Below are 16201 nucleotides of genomic sequence, written 5' to 3'. Positions count from 1 at the left end.
CAACATCAGTTTCAGAAATACAATGCGTTGGTAAGGCCTCCACATCAACTATGAAGTGGACTCCCCAAAAGGGCATTGGTCCATCTGGCTCCCTAAGAAATGCTTACATTGAAGCAGGCTATACCTATATTAAAATTCATTTAGAAACTAAGCCATTGTTATGCTAATAATTCATATCAATATTCAATTTGGTTTCTATGTTGTATGAAAAGTGGCTTAGCATTCACAGCTACTATTACTATATGTCCTTAAATCTTAATCAGTATATCGTATATTTTTAAGGTCTAATCAAAGAGGAAATCTCATTAGAAGGAGGCTGCCTAGTATCCACCTGCCCTAGGGCTCTGGGTTATGTGTGATCTCTCCAGTTGGTGCAACCTATTCAAGATGGAAACAAGGAAGGGAGCAGTGTCAGTGCTGACTTCTTGAGAAGATTTGGTCCCTAATGCTATTTTAGAACCATCTTGGCTGCTCCATCCTCGTTAGAGTGGAAGTTTCTGCTGCCTCCCTCCCCCACTTGCCTGCTGTGCTGCCACTAGATTTGTGGGTTGTGGGGTGCCAGACCCAGTGCTTTCTGGGCAGGAAGCTTTGCCTTCCTTCCTTGGTCGGGTCATTTTCTTTTCCTTTTGTCCCTTTTGTTTTTTTGAAGATTTGACTGACTACAGTTTACCATTTAATTGGGCCTTCCTTTATCACATATGTATTTACAAAGAGGTTTGGATATCTCTGCACAGTGGAGCATTGTTAGAACTCAGCCATCAAAGCTGCCACTGCCACTTTCTATACAAGAAAAGTATAAAAAAAAACAGTTGCTGGACTTACAGCCTTGGGTCATCAGAATAGTCAGCTGACTGTGACTCTGAAAGAATCTGGTCAGGGGTAGTAAACTCTCAGTAATAAAAGCAATAAGGACTGAGGTTCTTTGGTTAAGTAAATTTTGACATAGACTGAATGTCCTCTTTCCATCCATGCTGAAAATCTTTCACAAAGTTAGTACTGAATATAAATATATAACTAAACATAAACAATAGAAACATAGTTCGGTCTTTTAATCATGGTTCAGTGTGTTGATGTTATTACTTTGAACTGATCTATATAGTAAAGCAAACACAACTCTTGGAGTTATTTCTAAATTAAATAATAATATTTGGTAATAGTTTAGATTAAACCTTTCCATCTCTAGGAACATTTTCAGTACTATAGAGTTACCTTCTTTTGACAGTGCTAATAATTTTAAAGGCTAGGCCATAAACACAAGTCATGTATTAAAATGCTATAAATTATTTTATTGACACTGTTAGAGCTGCTCTACAATGTGAGTGGCTTTCTAACCTAGGACATGAAGACATTTTTCTGTGTTCACATTTATACTTTAGGGTTCAAAACTAAAGGCTTATTAAATACAAAATAAATAGAAATCAGGACATCAGATTGAATTGACTTATGTACTCAGAATTGTGTCTTACTACATTTTCTCTCTCCTTTATTTTCTGTTATGTTTTTTTCAGTTGCGCATGACTGGTGTGTTAGTCGCATGCTACATGTGGTGTGTGTGTTTTATTGGCATTTTATTTATACATTAATATTAGATAATTTTCCTGAAGGTAGGTATGTGTTTTCTAAATTGCCAAATTTCATGCAAGGATATTGAATAGGATTACCTACAAAATGCATGTTATGTGGCAATTATTAACGTAGAACATAGTGTGGTGCCTATTTAATTTTTTGTTTTCTGAGAGTTCTGAACTTTAATTTCTAACTCGTTTTTGTATCTTTTGTATTATATCCTTGCCTTACTTATGATTCTGATATTCTGTTATCGTTCATTTAATTCAGTAAGCATTTTTTTAGAACATGATCATTAAAACTTAATTATAAAAATTATATTTTAATGGGGCTCCCAGACCAAGGAGGCTCCACTAGTCAGACTCCTGACAAGATTTTATGATTTCTTAACTATTACTACTTGACTTACCCTAAATCACACAATGTAGAAACTGAAAATATTCAGAATTTAGGTATTGGTAGCTTTGAAAAGTGAAAGTGTGCCTTTGCTTAAACTTCTATGGCAATAATTTTAAAAGGTCTTGTTGCCACATGAAAGGTAGTTGACCTGGTGAAGGTAAAGTCGTCTTCCTGATGTGTAAGATTGAAGTAAGGGTGTCCTTCCTTGGTAAAATATAATTAAATACACAAGTATCAGGACGCTTGAAGTGTGCCCTCTTTTATATCTGTTTTTCAAAATTAGTCTTTTAAGAGTCTAGAAATTTTATGTGCATAGAAAGAAAATTGAATGTTAGTTTTCCATAAGATTGAATTTGAGATGCTATTTCTCTATATCAGCAAATATTTGCCTATAGGTATATAGTGTTATTTTTATATTTTTAAATTTTGTGTCTACTTGTATTATAAATACTCGGAAACACAAAATTCATTGAGAAATAAAATGTTATTTTCTCGACCAGTGGTTAAAAAACAGCCCTTCTTATTATCCTGTGTGGCCACGTGGCTCCTGGAAATGTGAAAAAAGAAATTCATGTTGGGTTTGCTTAGAAATCACTTACTCCTAAATAAAATGGTACTTATTTAAACTTTATCCACTTTCCTTTGATGCTTTTATTTGTGGACACATAACCACTAAAAATTATTTTCCACATTGATTCCATTTGTAGAACATTATAGGGTGATTTTTAAAACACATGTAAATGCATTTTATGTATTTATTTAAACACTTTCCAGAGAGAATTTTGTTTTTTAATTTTTTATTGTTAGTTTCAGGTGCACAGAACAATGCAATAGTTATCCTTTTCACCCTCACAAAGTGACAACCCCCCCCCTCTCTCCCTCTATTGCCCTCCCCCCTGATATCATGCTTATCTATTACAATTCCATTGACTCCATTCCACAGAATTATTTTTCCCATAGGTATTATAAAGATGGATTTGATTCTCTATCATTATAAAATTATTTTAGCCCCATTATGCCAAATCTTTCCATTTTTACAGTGTACTTAAAACTCTTAAAAGGACTTTCTAATGCTATCTAATCTGCAAGAATAGAAAAATAAATAAGCTGTGGTAGAATTATATGTATTTATAACATGTCTGTATGTGATTTGTAGGAAGACCGTGTACTCAGCTGCAGCTTCTCAACCCAGAACGATTTGCACGTCTTATCAAAGAAGTAATGAACACATTCTGGCCTGGAAGAGATTTGATCGTTCAGTGGTATCCATTTGATGAAGACAAAAATTACCCATCTGTTTCATGGCTTAAAATGGTTTGGAAGAATCTCTATATACATTTTGCAGAGGATTTGACTTTATTTGATGAGATGCCACTTATCCCCAGAACTACACTAGAAGAAGGTCAGACATGTGTGGAACTCATTAGACTCAGGATTCCATCAGTAGTCATTTTAGATGATGAATCTGAAGCACAGCTTCCAGAATTTTTAGCTGACGTCGTACAGAAACTTGGAGGGATTGTCCTTAAAAAATTAGATCCTTCCATACAACATCCACTTGTTAAAAAGTATGTTCATTCACCATTACCAAGTGCTGTTTTGCAGATAATGGAGAAGATGCCATTGCAGAAATTATGTAGTCAAATAGCTTCACTACTTCCAACACACAAAGATGCCCTGAGGAAATTCTTAGCCAGTTTAACGGATAGCAATGAAAAGGAAAAAAGAATAATTCAGGAATTGACAATATTCAAGCGAATTAACCATTCATCTGGTCAGGGAATTTCCTCTTACACAAAACTGAAAGGTTGTAAAGTCTTGCACCATACTGCCAAAATCCCACCAGCTCTGCGACTTTCTATTTCAGTGATAGACAGTAGTGACGAAGCCACTATTCGCTTGGCAAACATGTTGAAAATAGAGAAGTTAAAGACAACTAGTTGCTTAAAGCTTGTTTTAAAAGATATTGAAAATGCATTTTATTCACATGAAGAGGTAACTCACCTTATGTTATGGATCCTTGAGAATCTAGCCTCTCTTAAAAATGAGAATCCAAATGTGCTTGATTGGTTAGTGCCATTAAAATTCATTCAGATTTCACAGGAACGGATGGTATCAGCCAATGAACTCTTTGATCCTGATATAGAAGTACTAAAGGACCTCTTTTATAATGAAGAAGAAGCTTGCTTCCCACCTTCAGTTTTTACCTCACCAGATGTTCTTCACTCTTTAAGACAGATTGGTTTAAAAAATGAAGCCAGTCTCAAAGAGAAAGATATCGTGCAAGTGGCAAAAAAAATTGAAGCCTTACAAGTCAGTTCTTGTCCAAATCAGGATGTTCTTCTCAAGAAAGCCAAAACACTTTTACTGGTTTTAAATAAGAATCATACCCTGTTGCAGTCACCTGAAGGAAAGATGACATTGAAGAAAATCAAATGGGTTCCAGCTTGCAAGGAAAGGCCTCCAAATTATCCAGGCTCTTTGGTTTGGAAAGGAGATCTCTGTAACTTTTGTGCACCACCAGATATGTGTGATGCAGCCCATGCAGTGCTAGTTGGCTCAGCACTTCCTCTTGTTGAAAGTGTCCATATCAACTTGAAAAACGCTTTAGGTATCTTCACAAAACCTAGCATCAGTGCTGTCTTGAAACACTTTAAAATTGTCGTTGATTGGTATACTTCAAAAACTTTTAGTGATGAAGACTACTATCAGTTCCAACATATTTTGCTTGAAATTTATGGATTCATGCATGATAATTTAAATGAAGGGAAAGATGCTTTCAGAGCCTTAAAATTTCCATGGGTTTGGACTGGCAGAAAATTTTGTCCTCTTGCCCAAGCTGTGATAAAACCATTCCATGATCTTGACCTTCAGCCTTATTTGCATAGTGTGCCTAAAACTATGGCAAAATTTCACCAACTGTTTAAGGTCTGTGGCTCAATAGAGGAGTTGACATCAGATCATATTTCCATGGTCATTCAGAAGATATATCTCAAAAGTGATCAAGACCTCAGTGAACAGGAAGGCAAACAACATCTTCATCTTATGTTGAATATTATCAGATGGCTATACAGCAATCAGATTCCAGTAAGCCCCAACACACCAGTCCCTATACATTATAGCAGAAACCCTTCCAAACTTATCATGAAGCCAATTCATGAATGCTGTTATTGTGACATCAAAGTTGATGACCTTAATGACTTACTGGAAGATTCAGTGGAACCAATTATTTTGGTGCATGAGGACATACCCATGAAAACTGCAGAATGGCTGAAAGTTCCATGCCTTAGTACAAGATTGATCAACCCTGAAAACATGGGATTTGAGCAGTCAGGACAAAGAGAACCACTTACTGTAAGAATTAAAAATATTCTGGAAGAGTATCCTTCAGTGTCAGATATTTTTAAAGAACTACTTCAAAATGCTGATGATGCAAATGCAACAGAATGCAGTTTCATGATTGATATGAGAAGAAACATGGACATTAGAGAGAATCTCCTGGACCCAGGGATGGCAGCTTGTCATGGACCCGCTTTGTGGTCATTCAATAATTCTGAGTTCTCAGATTCAGATTTTGTGAACATAACTAGGTTAGGGGAATCTTTAAAAAGAGAAGAAGTTGACAAAGTTGGAAAGTTTGGGCTTGGATTTAATTCCGTGTACCATATCACTGACATTCCCATCATTATGAGTCGAGAATTCATGATAATGTTCGATCCAAACATCAACCACATCAGTAAACACATTAAAGACAAATCTAATCCTGGGATCAAAATTAATTGGAGTAAACAACAGAAAAGACTTAGAAAATTTCCTAATCAGTTCAAACCATTTATAGATGTGTTTGGCTGTCAGTTACCTTTGACTGTAGAAACCCCTTACAGCTACAATGGAACTCTTTTCCGACTGTCCTTCAGAACTCAACAAGAGGCGAAAGTGAGTGAGGTGAGTAGTACCTGCTATAATACAGCAGATATTTACTCTCTGGTGGATGAATTTAGTCTCTGTGGACACAGGCTTATCATTTTCACTCAGAGTGTGAACTCAATGTATTTGAAGTACTTGAAAATTGAGGAAAGCAATCCCAGCTTAGCACAGGATACAGTAATAATTAAAAAAAAATTCTGCTCTTCCAAAGCACTGAATGCCCCTGTTTTAAGTGTTTTAAAAGAAGCCGCTGAGCTCATGAAGACTTGCAACAGCAGTAATAAAAAGCTTCCTGCTGATGCGCCAAAGTCATCTTGCATTCTTCAGATCACAGTTGAAGAATTTCACCATGTGTTCAGAAGGATTGCTGATTTACAGTCGCCACTCTTTAGAGGTCCAGATGACGACCCAGCTGCTCTCTTCGAAATGGCGAAGTCTGGCCAATCAAAGAAGCCCTCAGATGAGTTGTCACAAAAAACGGTAGAATGCACCACATGGCTTATGTGCACCTGCATGGATACAGGAGAGGCTCTCAAGTTTTCCCTGAATGAAAGTGGAAGAAGACTAGGACTGGTTCCTTGTGGGGCAGTAGGAGTTCTGCTCTCTGAAATTCAGGACCAGAAGTGGGCTGTGAAGTCCCATGTTGGAGAGGTGTTTTGCTATTTACCTTTACGAATAAAAACAGGATTGCCAGTTCACATCAATGGGTGCTTTGCTGTTACTTCAAATAGAAAAGAAATCTGGAAGACAGATACAAAAGGACGATGGAATAACACCTTCATGAGACACGTGATTGTGAAAGCTTACTTAGAGGCACTCAGTGTCCTCCGTGACCTGGCCACCAGTGGGGAGCTAATAGATTACACTTACTATGCAGTGTGGCCTGATCCTGATTTAGTTCATGATGATTTTTCTGTAATTTGTCAAGGATTTTATGAAGATATAGCCCACGGAAAAGGGAAAGAACTGACCAGAGTCTTCTCTGATGGATCTATGTGGGTGTCCATGAAGAATGTGAGATTTCTAGATGACTCTATACTTAAAAGAAGAGATGTTGGTCCAGCAGCCTTCAAGATATTTTTGAAATACCTCAAGAAGACGGGGTCCAAAAACCTTTGTGCTGTTGAGCTTCCTTCTTCAGTGAAGTTAGGATTTGAAGAAGCTGGCTGCAAACAGATACTGCTTGAAAATACATTTTCAGAGAAACAGTTCTTTTCAGAAGTATTTTTTCCTAATATTCAAGAAATTGAAGCCGAACTCAGAGATCCTTTAATGAATTTTGTTCTAAATGAAAAAGTGGATGAATTCTCAGGAATTCTTCGTGTGACTCCATGTATTCCTTGCTCTTTGGAGAGGCATCCTCTGGTTTTACCATCAAGATTAATTCACCCTGAAGGACGAGTTGCAAAGTTATTTGATACTAAAGATGGACGATTTCCTTATGGTTCTACTCAGGATTATCTTAATCCTATTATTTTGATTAAACTAGTTCAGTTAGGCATGGCAAAAGATGATATTTTATGGGATGATATGCTCGAACGTGCAGAGTCAGTAGGTGAAATTAATAAAAGTGATCATGTTGCTGCTTGTCTAAGAAGTAGTATCCTGTTAAGTCTTATTGATGAAAAACTAAAAATAAGGGATCCTAGAGCAAAGGATTTTGCTGCCAAATACCAAACAATCCCCTTCCTTCCATTTCTTACAAAACCAGCAGGTTTTTCTTTGGACTGGAAAGGCAACAGTTTTAAACCTGAAACCATGTTTGCAGCAACTGACCTCTATACAGCTGAGCATCAAGATGTAGTTTGTCTTTTGCAGCCAATTCTAAATGAAAACTCTCATTCCTTCAGAGGCTGTGGTTCTGTGCCATTGGCTGTTAAGGAGTTTTTGGGATTACTGAGGAAGCCAACAGTTGATCTGGTTGTAAACCAGTTGAAAGAAGTTGCAAAATCAGTTGATGATGGAATTACATTGTACCAGGAGAACATCACCAATGCTTGCTACAAATACCTTCATGAAGCAATGATGCAAAATGAAATCACTAAGCTATCAATTGTGGAAAAGTTAAAACTGTTTAGCTTCATTCTAGTTGAGAATGCATATGTTGACTCAGAAAAAGTTTCTTTTCATTTGAATTTTGAAGCAGCACCATACCTTTATCAGTTGCCTAATAAATATAAAAATAATTTTCGTGAACTTTTTGAAAGTGTGGGTGTAAGGCAATCATTTACCGTTGAAGATTTTGCCCATGTTTTGGAATCCATTGATCAAGAAAGAGGAGCAAAGCAAATAACAGAAGAGAATTTTCAGCTTTGCCGGCGGATAATTAGTGAAGGAATATGGGGTCTCATTAGAGAAAAGAAACAAGAATTTTGTGAGAAAAATTATGGCAAAATATTATTGCCAGATACTAATCTTAAGCTTCTCCCTGCAAAATCTTTGTGCTACAATGACTGCCCCTGGATAAAAGTAAAGGATACTACTGTAAAATATTGTCATGCTGATATACCCAGGGAAGTAGCTGTAAAACTAGGAGCGGTACCAAAACGACATAAAGCCTTAGAAAGATACGCATCCAACATCTGTTTTACAACACTTGGCACTGAATTTGGACAGAAAGAAAAACTGACCAGCAGAATCAAGAGTATCCTTAATGCCTATCCTTCAGAAAAAGAAATGTTGAAAGAACTTCTTCAAAATGCTGATGATGCAAAAGCCACAGAAATATGTTTTGTGTTTGATCCTAGACAGCATCCAGTGGATAGAATATTTGACGATAAGTGGGCTCCACTGCAGGGGCCAGCACTTTGTGTATACAACAACCAACCTTTTACAGAAGATGATGTCAGAGGAATTCAGAATCTTGGAAAAGGCACCAAAGAAGGAAATCCATACAAAACTGGACAATATGGAATAGGATTCAATTCTGTGTATCATATTACAGATTGCCCTTCTTTTATTTCTGGCAATGACATCCTGTGTATTTTTGATCCTCATGCGAGATATGCACCAGGAGCCACATCCATTAGTCCTGGTCGCATGTTTAGAGATTTGGATGCAGATTTTAGGACACAGTTCTCAGATGTTCTGGATCTTTATTTGGGAACCCACTTTAAACTGGATAATTGCACGATGTTTAGATTTCCTCTTCGGAATGCAGAAATGGCAAAAGGCTCAGAAATTTCATCAGTTCCATCATCAGACAGAATGGTCCAGAATCTTTTGGACAAATTGCGGTCGGATGGGGCAGAACTTCTAATGTTTCTTAATCACATGGAAAAAATTTCTATTTGTGAAATTGATAAAACTACTGGAGCACTAAACGTGCTGTATTCTGTAAAGGGCAAGATCACTGATGGAGACAGATTGAAAAGGAAACAATTTCATGCATCTGTAATTGATAGTGTCACTAAAAAGAGGCAGCTCAAAGATATACCTGTTCAACAGATCACTTATACTATGGATACTGAGGACTCTGAAGGAAATCTTACCACATGGCTAATTTGTAATAGATCAGGTTTTTCAAGTATGGAAAAAGTATCTAAGAGTGTTATATCAGCTCACAAGAACCAAGATATTACTCTCTTCCCACGTGGTGGAGTAGCTGCCTGCATCACTCACAACTATAAAAAACCCCATAGGGCCTTCTGTTTTTTGCCACTCTCTTTAGAGACGGGATTGCCATTTCATGTGAACGGCCACTTTGCTCTAGATTCAGCCAGAAGAAATCTGTGGCGTGATGATAACGGAGTCGGTGTTCGGAGTGACTGGAATAACAGCTTAATGACAGCATTAATAGCTCCTGCTTATGTTGAATTACTAATCCAGTTAAAAAAGCGGTATTTCCCTGGTTCTGACCCCACATTATCAGTTTTACAGAACACACCTATTCATGTTGTAAAGGACACTTTAAAGAAGTTTTTATTGTTTTTCCCGGTTAACAGGCTTGATCTACAACCAGATTTGTATTGTCTAGTGAAAGCCCTTTATAGTTGCATTCATGAAGACATGAAACGTCTTTTACCTGTTGTGCGGGCTCCAAATATTGATGGCTCTGATTTGCATTCTGCAGTTATAATTACTTGGATTAATATGTCTACTTCAAATAAAACTAGACCATTTTTTGACAATTTACTACAGGATGAATTACAACACCTTAAAAATGCAGATTATAATATCACAACACGGAAAACAGTTGCAGAGAATGTCTATAGACTGAAGCATCTACTTTTAGAAATTGGCTTCAACTTGGTTTATAACTGTGATGAAACTGCTAATCTGTATCACTGTCTTATAGATGCAGATATTCCTGTTAGTTATGTAACTCCTGCTGATGTTAGATCTTTTTTAATGACCTTTTCCTCTCCTGATACTAATTGCCATATTGGGAAGCTGCCTTGTCGTCTCCAGCAGACTAACCTAAAACTTTTTCATAGTTTAAAACTTTTAGTTGATTATTGTTTTAAGGAGGCAGAAGAAAATGAGATGGAAGTGGAGGGACTGCCCCTTCTCATTACACTGGACAGTGTTTTGCAAACTTTTGATGCAAAAAGACCCAAGTTTCTAACAACATACCATGAATTAATTCCATCTCGCAAAGACTTGTTCATGAATACGTTATATTTGAAATACAGTAATATTTTGTTGAACTGTAAAGTGGCAAAAGTGTTTGACATTTCCAGCTTTGCTGATTTGTTGTCCTCTGTATTGCCTCGTGAATATAAGACCAAAAATTGTACAAAGTGGAAAGACAATTTTGCAAGTGAGTCTTGGCTTAAGAATGCATGGCATTTTATCAGTGAGTCTGTGAATGTGAAAGAAGATCAAGAAGAAACAAAACCAGCATTTGACGTTGTTGTTGATACCTTGAAAGACTGGGCATTGCTTCCAGGAACGAAGTTCACTGTTTCAGCCAATCAGCTTGTAGTTCCTGAAGGGGATGTTCTGCTTCCTCTAAGCCTCATGCACATTGCAGTTTTTCCAAATGCCCAAACTGATAAAGTTTTTCATGCTCTCATGAAAGCTGGCTGTATTCAGCTTGCTTTGAACAAAATATGCTCCAAAGACAGTGCATTTGTTCCTCTGTTGTCATGTCACACAGCAAACATTGAAAGCCCCACAAGCATTTTGAGGGCTGTACATTATATGGTCCAAACTTCAACATTTAGAACTGAAAAGCTAGTAGAAAACGACTTTGAAGCACTTTTGATGTATTTCAACTGCAACTTGAGTCACTTGATGTCCCAAGATGACATAAAAATTTTAAAGTCACTTCCATGCTACAAATCCATCAGTGGTCGTTACATGAGCATTGCAAAATTTGGAACATGCTATGTACTTACAAAAAGTATTCCTTCAGCTGAAGTGGAAAAATGGACACAATCATCATCATCTGCATTTCTTGAAGAAAAAATACATTTAAAAGAACTATATGAGGTACTTGGTTGTGAACCTGTAGATGAGCTTGAGGTATATTTGAAACACCTCTTACCAAAAATTGAAAATCTCTCTTATGATGCAAAATTAGAGCATCTGATCTATCTGAAGAGTAGATTATCAAATATTGAGGAACAGTCAGAGATCAAGGAACAGCTCTTTGAAAAACTGGAAAGTTTATTGATAATCTATGATGCTAACAGTCGACTAAAGCAAGCAAAACATTTCTATGATCGAACTGTAAGAGTTTTTGAAGTTATGCTTCCCGAAAAATTGTTTATTCCTAAGGACTTCTTTAAAAAATTGGAACAACTTATAAAACCCAAAAATCAAGTTGCATTTATGACCTCCTGGGTGGAATTCTTAAGAAATATTGGGCTAAAGTACATACTTTCTCAGCAGCAGTTGTTACAGTTTGCTAAGGAAATCAGTGTGAGAGCTAATACAGAAAACTGGTCTAAAGACACATTGCAAAGTACAGTTGATATCCTTCTCCATCATATATTCCAAGAACGAATGGATTTATTATCTGGAAATTTTCTGAAAGAGCTGTCTTTAATACCATTCTTATGTCCTGAGCGGGCCCCTGCTGAATTCATTAGATTTCATCCTCAATATCAAGAGGTAAATGGAACACTTCCTCTGATAAAGTTCAATGGAGCACAAGTAAATCCAAAATTCAAGCAGTGTGATGTGGTCCAGCTGTTATGGACATCCTGCCCCATTCTTCCAGAGAAAGCCACACCCTTGAGTATCAAGGAACAAGAAGGTAGTGACCTTGGTCCACAAGAACAGCTTGAACAAGTCTTAAGTATGCTTAATGTAAACCTGGACCCCCCTCTTGACAAGGTTATTAATAACTGCAGAAATATATGCAACATAACAACTTTGGATGAAGAAATGGTGAAAACGAGAGCAAAGGTCTTAAGGAGCATATATGAATTTCTCAGTGCAGAAAAACGGGAGTTTCGTTTTCAGCTGCGGGGGGTTGCTTTTGTGATGGTAGAAGATGGCTGGAAACTTCTGAAGCCGGAGGAGGTAGTGATAAACCTGGAATATGAATCTGATTTTAAACCTTATTTGTACAAGCTACCTTTAGAACTTGGGACCTTTCATCAGTTGTTCAAACATTTAGGCACTGAAGATATTATTTCAACTAAGCAATATGTTGAAGTGTTGAGCCGCATATTCAAAAGTTCTGAAGGAAAACAGTTAGATCCTAATGAAATGCGTACAGTTAAGAGAGTAGTTTCTGGCTTGTTCAAGAGTCTACAAAATGATTCAGTCAAGGTGAGGAGTGATCTTGAGAATGTCCGTGACCTTGCACTTCACCTTCCAAGCCAGGATGGTAGATTGGTGAAGTCCAGCATCTTAGTGTTTGATGATGCGCCACATTACAAAAGTAGAATCCAGGGGAATATTGGTGTGCAAATGTTAGTTGATCTTAGCCAGTGCTACTTAGGGAAAGATCACGGATTTCATACTAAGCTGATAATGCTCTTTCCTCAAAAACTCAGGCCTCGTTTATTGAGCAGTATACTTGAAGAGCAGTTAGATGAAGAGACTCCCAAGGTGTGTCAGTTTGGAGCATTGTGTTCTCTCCAGGGAAGACTGCAGTTACTCTTGTCTTCTGAACAGTTTATTACAGGACTGATTAGAATTATGAAGCATGAAAATGATAATGCTTTCCTGGCCAATGAAGAAAAAGCCATACGACTTTGCAAAGCCCTAAGAGAAGGATTGAAAGTGTCCTGTTTTGAAAAGCTTCAAACAACATTAAGAGTTAAAGGTTTTAATCCTATTCCCCACAGTAAAAGTGAAACTTTTGCTTTTTTGAAGAGATTTGGTAATGCGGTCATCCTGCTCTACATACAACATTCAGACAGTAAAGACATTAATTTCCTACTAGCATTAGCAATGACGCTTAAGTCAGCGACTGACAATTTGATTTCTGACACTTCATATTTAATTGCTATGCTAGGATGCAATGATATTTACAGAATCAATGAGAAACTTGACAGTTTAGGAGTGAAATATGACTCTTCAGAACCATCAAAACTTGAACTTCCAATGCCCGGCACGCCGATACCTGCTGAAATTCATTATACTCTGCTTATGGATCCAATGAATGTTTTCTACCCGGGAGAATATGTTGGGTACCTTGTTGATGCTGAGGGTGGTGATATCTATGGATCGTACCAGCCAACATATACATATGCAATTATTGTACAAGAAGTTGAAAGAGAAGATGCTGACAACTCTAGTTTTCTAGGAAAGATATATCAGATTGATATTGGTTATAGTGAATATAAAATAGTTAGCTCTCTTGATCTGTATAAGTTTTCAAGGCCTGAGGAAAGCTCTCAAAGCAGGGACAGTGCCCCTTCTACACCAACCAGCCCTACAGAGTTCCTAGCTCCTGGTCTACGAAGCATTCCTCCTCTTTTCTCTGGTAGAGAGAGCCACAAGACCTCATCTTCAAAACTTCATTCCCCCAAAAAGCTTAAGGTGAATTCTTTACCAGAAATTCTAAAAGAAGTGACAACAGTGATAGAGCAAGCTTGGAAGCTTCCAGAATCTGAAAGAAAAAAGATTATTAGACGGTTGTATTTGAAATGGCACCCTGACAAAAATCCAGAGAATCATGACATTGCTAATGAAGTTTTTAAACATTTGCAGAATGAAATCAGCAGATTAGAGAAACAGGCTTTCCTAGATCAAAATGCAGACAGAGCCTCAAGGCGGACATTTTCCACATCAGCATCCCGATTTCAGTCAGACAAGTACTCATTTCAGAGATTTTATACTTCATGGAATCAAGAAGCAACGAGCCATAAATCTGAAAGGCAACAACAAAATAAAGAAAAATGCCCACCTTCAGCTGGACAGACTTATTCTCAAAGGTTCTTTGTTCCTCCCACTTTCAAGACAGTTGGTAATCCAGTTGAAGCACGTAGATGGTTAAGACAAGCCAGAGCCAATTTTTCAGCTGCCAGAAATGACCTTCATAAGAATGCCAATGAATGGGTGTGCTTTAAATGCTACCTTTCTACCAAATTAGCTTTGATTGCCGCTGACTATGCTGTGAGGGGGAAGTCCGATAAAGATGTAAAGCCAACTGCACTTGCACAAAAAATAGAAGAATACAGTCAGCAACTTGAAGGACTGACAAACGACGTCCACACGTTGGAAGCTTATGGCGTCGACAGTTTGAAAACAAGATATCCTGATTTGCTTCCTTTCCCGCAGATTCCAAATGACAGGTTCACTTCGGAGGTTGCTATGAGGGTGATGGAATGTACTGCCTGTATCATAATAAAACTTGAAAATTTTATACAACAGAAAGTGTGACAGTATTTAAAGAAAAAATGTAGCGCTAGGTCTTGAATATGTTGTAGCACAACCTTCTTTAAGCTCCATTGCCTCTTAGGAATGGTGAAGCACATTGCAGATTGTTTGGGAGGAGTTTTGGAGTTGTGAACGTGAATATCAACAGATGACCTTGACCGAGTCTGAAAGGAAATGATTTTGAAGACGGTGGTGAACTGCAAAATTGCTAGATGTGTTTGAATGGCTAGGATGGCACATTATTGAACCGCACTTTATATAACCAAAGCTTAGCAGTTTGTTAGAGAAAAGTCTATACATGTCTCCAGTTAGGATGAAGTTCATTTTGTGTTTTTAACATGGTAATTTTGAAGGGGCTAATGAAACACTGGATATATATTTGGTTTAAACAAATAAGGGGAAGTAAGTCTTGTGGTTTTATCATTTCTTTAAGTGGATGCTATTGGATGTGCTGTTTTCTTATCAGCTGGATCTGATTAGGAATTTGTTGCAATTTTACATCTTAAATACCCAGTACATTTAAAAAACGGTACCATATTTTAATCCTGAACATTACTTGATTAAGAGTATGCAGACAGTACTTAGGGTGCACTGAGTGCACTTTACATCTTTATTTTAAATGTTTTTACACCTTATGTTTACAAGCTTCCTCTCATGAAGATAGCATACAGAAAACTTAAAATGGTGGCAGTTCTTATCACAGATGTTAATATTGCTTCTAAGAACTGTTTACCAAAACAACTGTATCAACTCTCAGAACATTTTGCTTTATGTTTGTCTGTACATATTTTCCACAAATGTCATAATTTATATAGTGTAAACAGGATGCAATCTTTTGTTGTCTAAAGGTGCTGCAGTTAAACCTTCTGTCTTTCAACATGGCACTTAGTGGGGCTTTTGGGATTTCACTTGAAAACATTGAAAAATTGTAAAATCATTGTGACAATATCCAGTAGTTTATAAAAGAGGAATTATCAGCTTGTAATTTACCAATGAATGATTCAGAACTGAAATTTAATTTTCATCATGTTTGAATGTCCTACCATAGATATTTAACACATTTCTTTTGTAGAATGTAAAAGAAAGGTAATGACAACTAGTTTATATAAGTATGCTGGCTGTAAATGATGCTCAATATAATATTTTATGCAATTAAGGGCTTATGGAACATATTAAAACTTTTTTACTTCTATTGGTAATAAGGAATGTTTGCACCTCCACTATTCTATTGCTTCTGGATGTGAAGCTGTGTGATTATTTCTGCTATTAAGTGCCATAATTTTAATAAAGCAAATGTACATATGAAGTTATTGTAACTGTTATTTCCTGAGAAATAGTTCACTGAAAATCAAACTTAATATCTTCCTATATTAAGTTTCAATATATGTGTATATGTGTGTTTATTGGCAATATTAGGATAGATTTTTTTTTCTCTGTATTTTATACTGGAATTTTAGTAGATTTTTTTTATGATTGAATATAAAGTAATAGGTTTATGAGGTGCTCATTGATTTAGTTAAGAGCT

General features: G+C 36.8%; 1 protein-coding gene across 2 annotated transcripts in view; it reads left to right on the top strand.

The window, feature by feature from the left end:
- Positions 1–15982, top strand: part of SACS (sacsin molecular chaperone) — an 83197-nt gene extending 67215 nt beyond the window's left edge. For both annotated transcript variants that reach the window (XM_019651439.1, XM_019651440.1), the window contains one exon: positions 3122–15982. In XM_019651439.1, the coding sequence (XP_019506984.1) occupies positions 3122–14679 (11558 nt within the window). In that variant the 3' untranslated portion in view covers positions 14680–15982. The remainder of the gene's footprint in view (positions 1–3121) is intronic.
- Positions 15983–16201: the final 219 nt, after the last annotated feature.

Source organism: Hipposideros armiger, unplaced genomic scaffold (genome assembly GCF_001890085.2).
Source record: "Hipposideros armiger isolate ML-2016 unplaced genomic scaffold, ASM189008v1 scaffold_160, whole genome shotgun sequence".
Lineage (NCBI taxonomy): Eukaryota > Metazoa > Chordata > Mammalia > Chiroptera > Hipposideridae > Hipposideros > Hipposideros armiger.
Note: the sequence above shows the minus strand (reverse complement) of the source record. Positions and strands in the feature narration are given on the sequence as shown.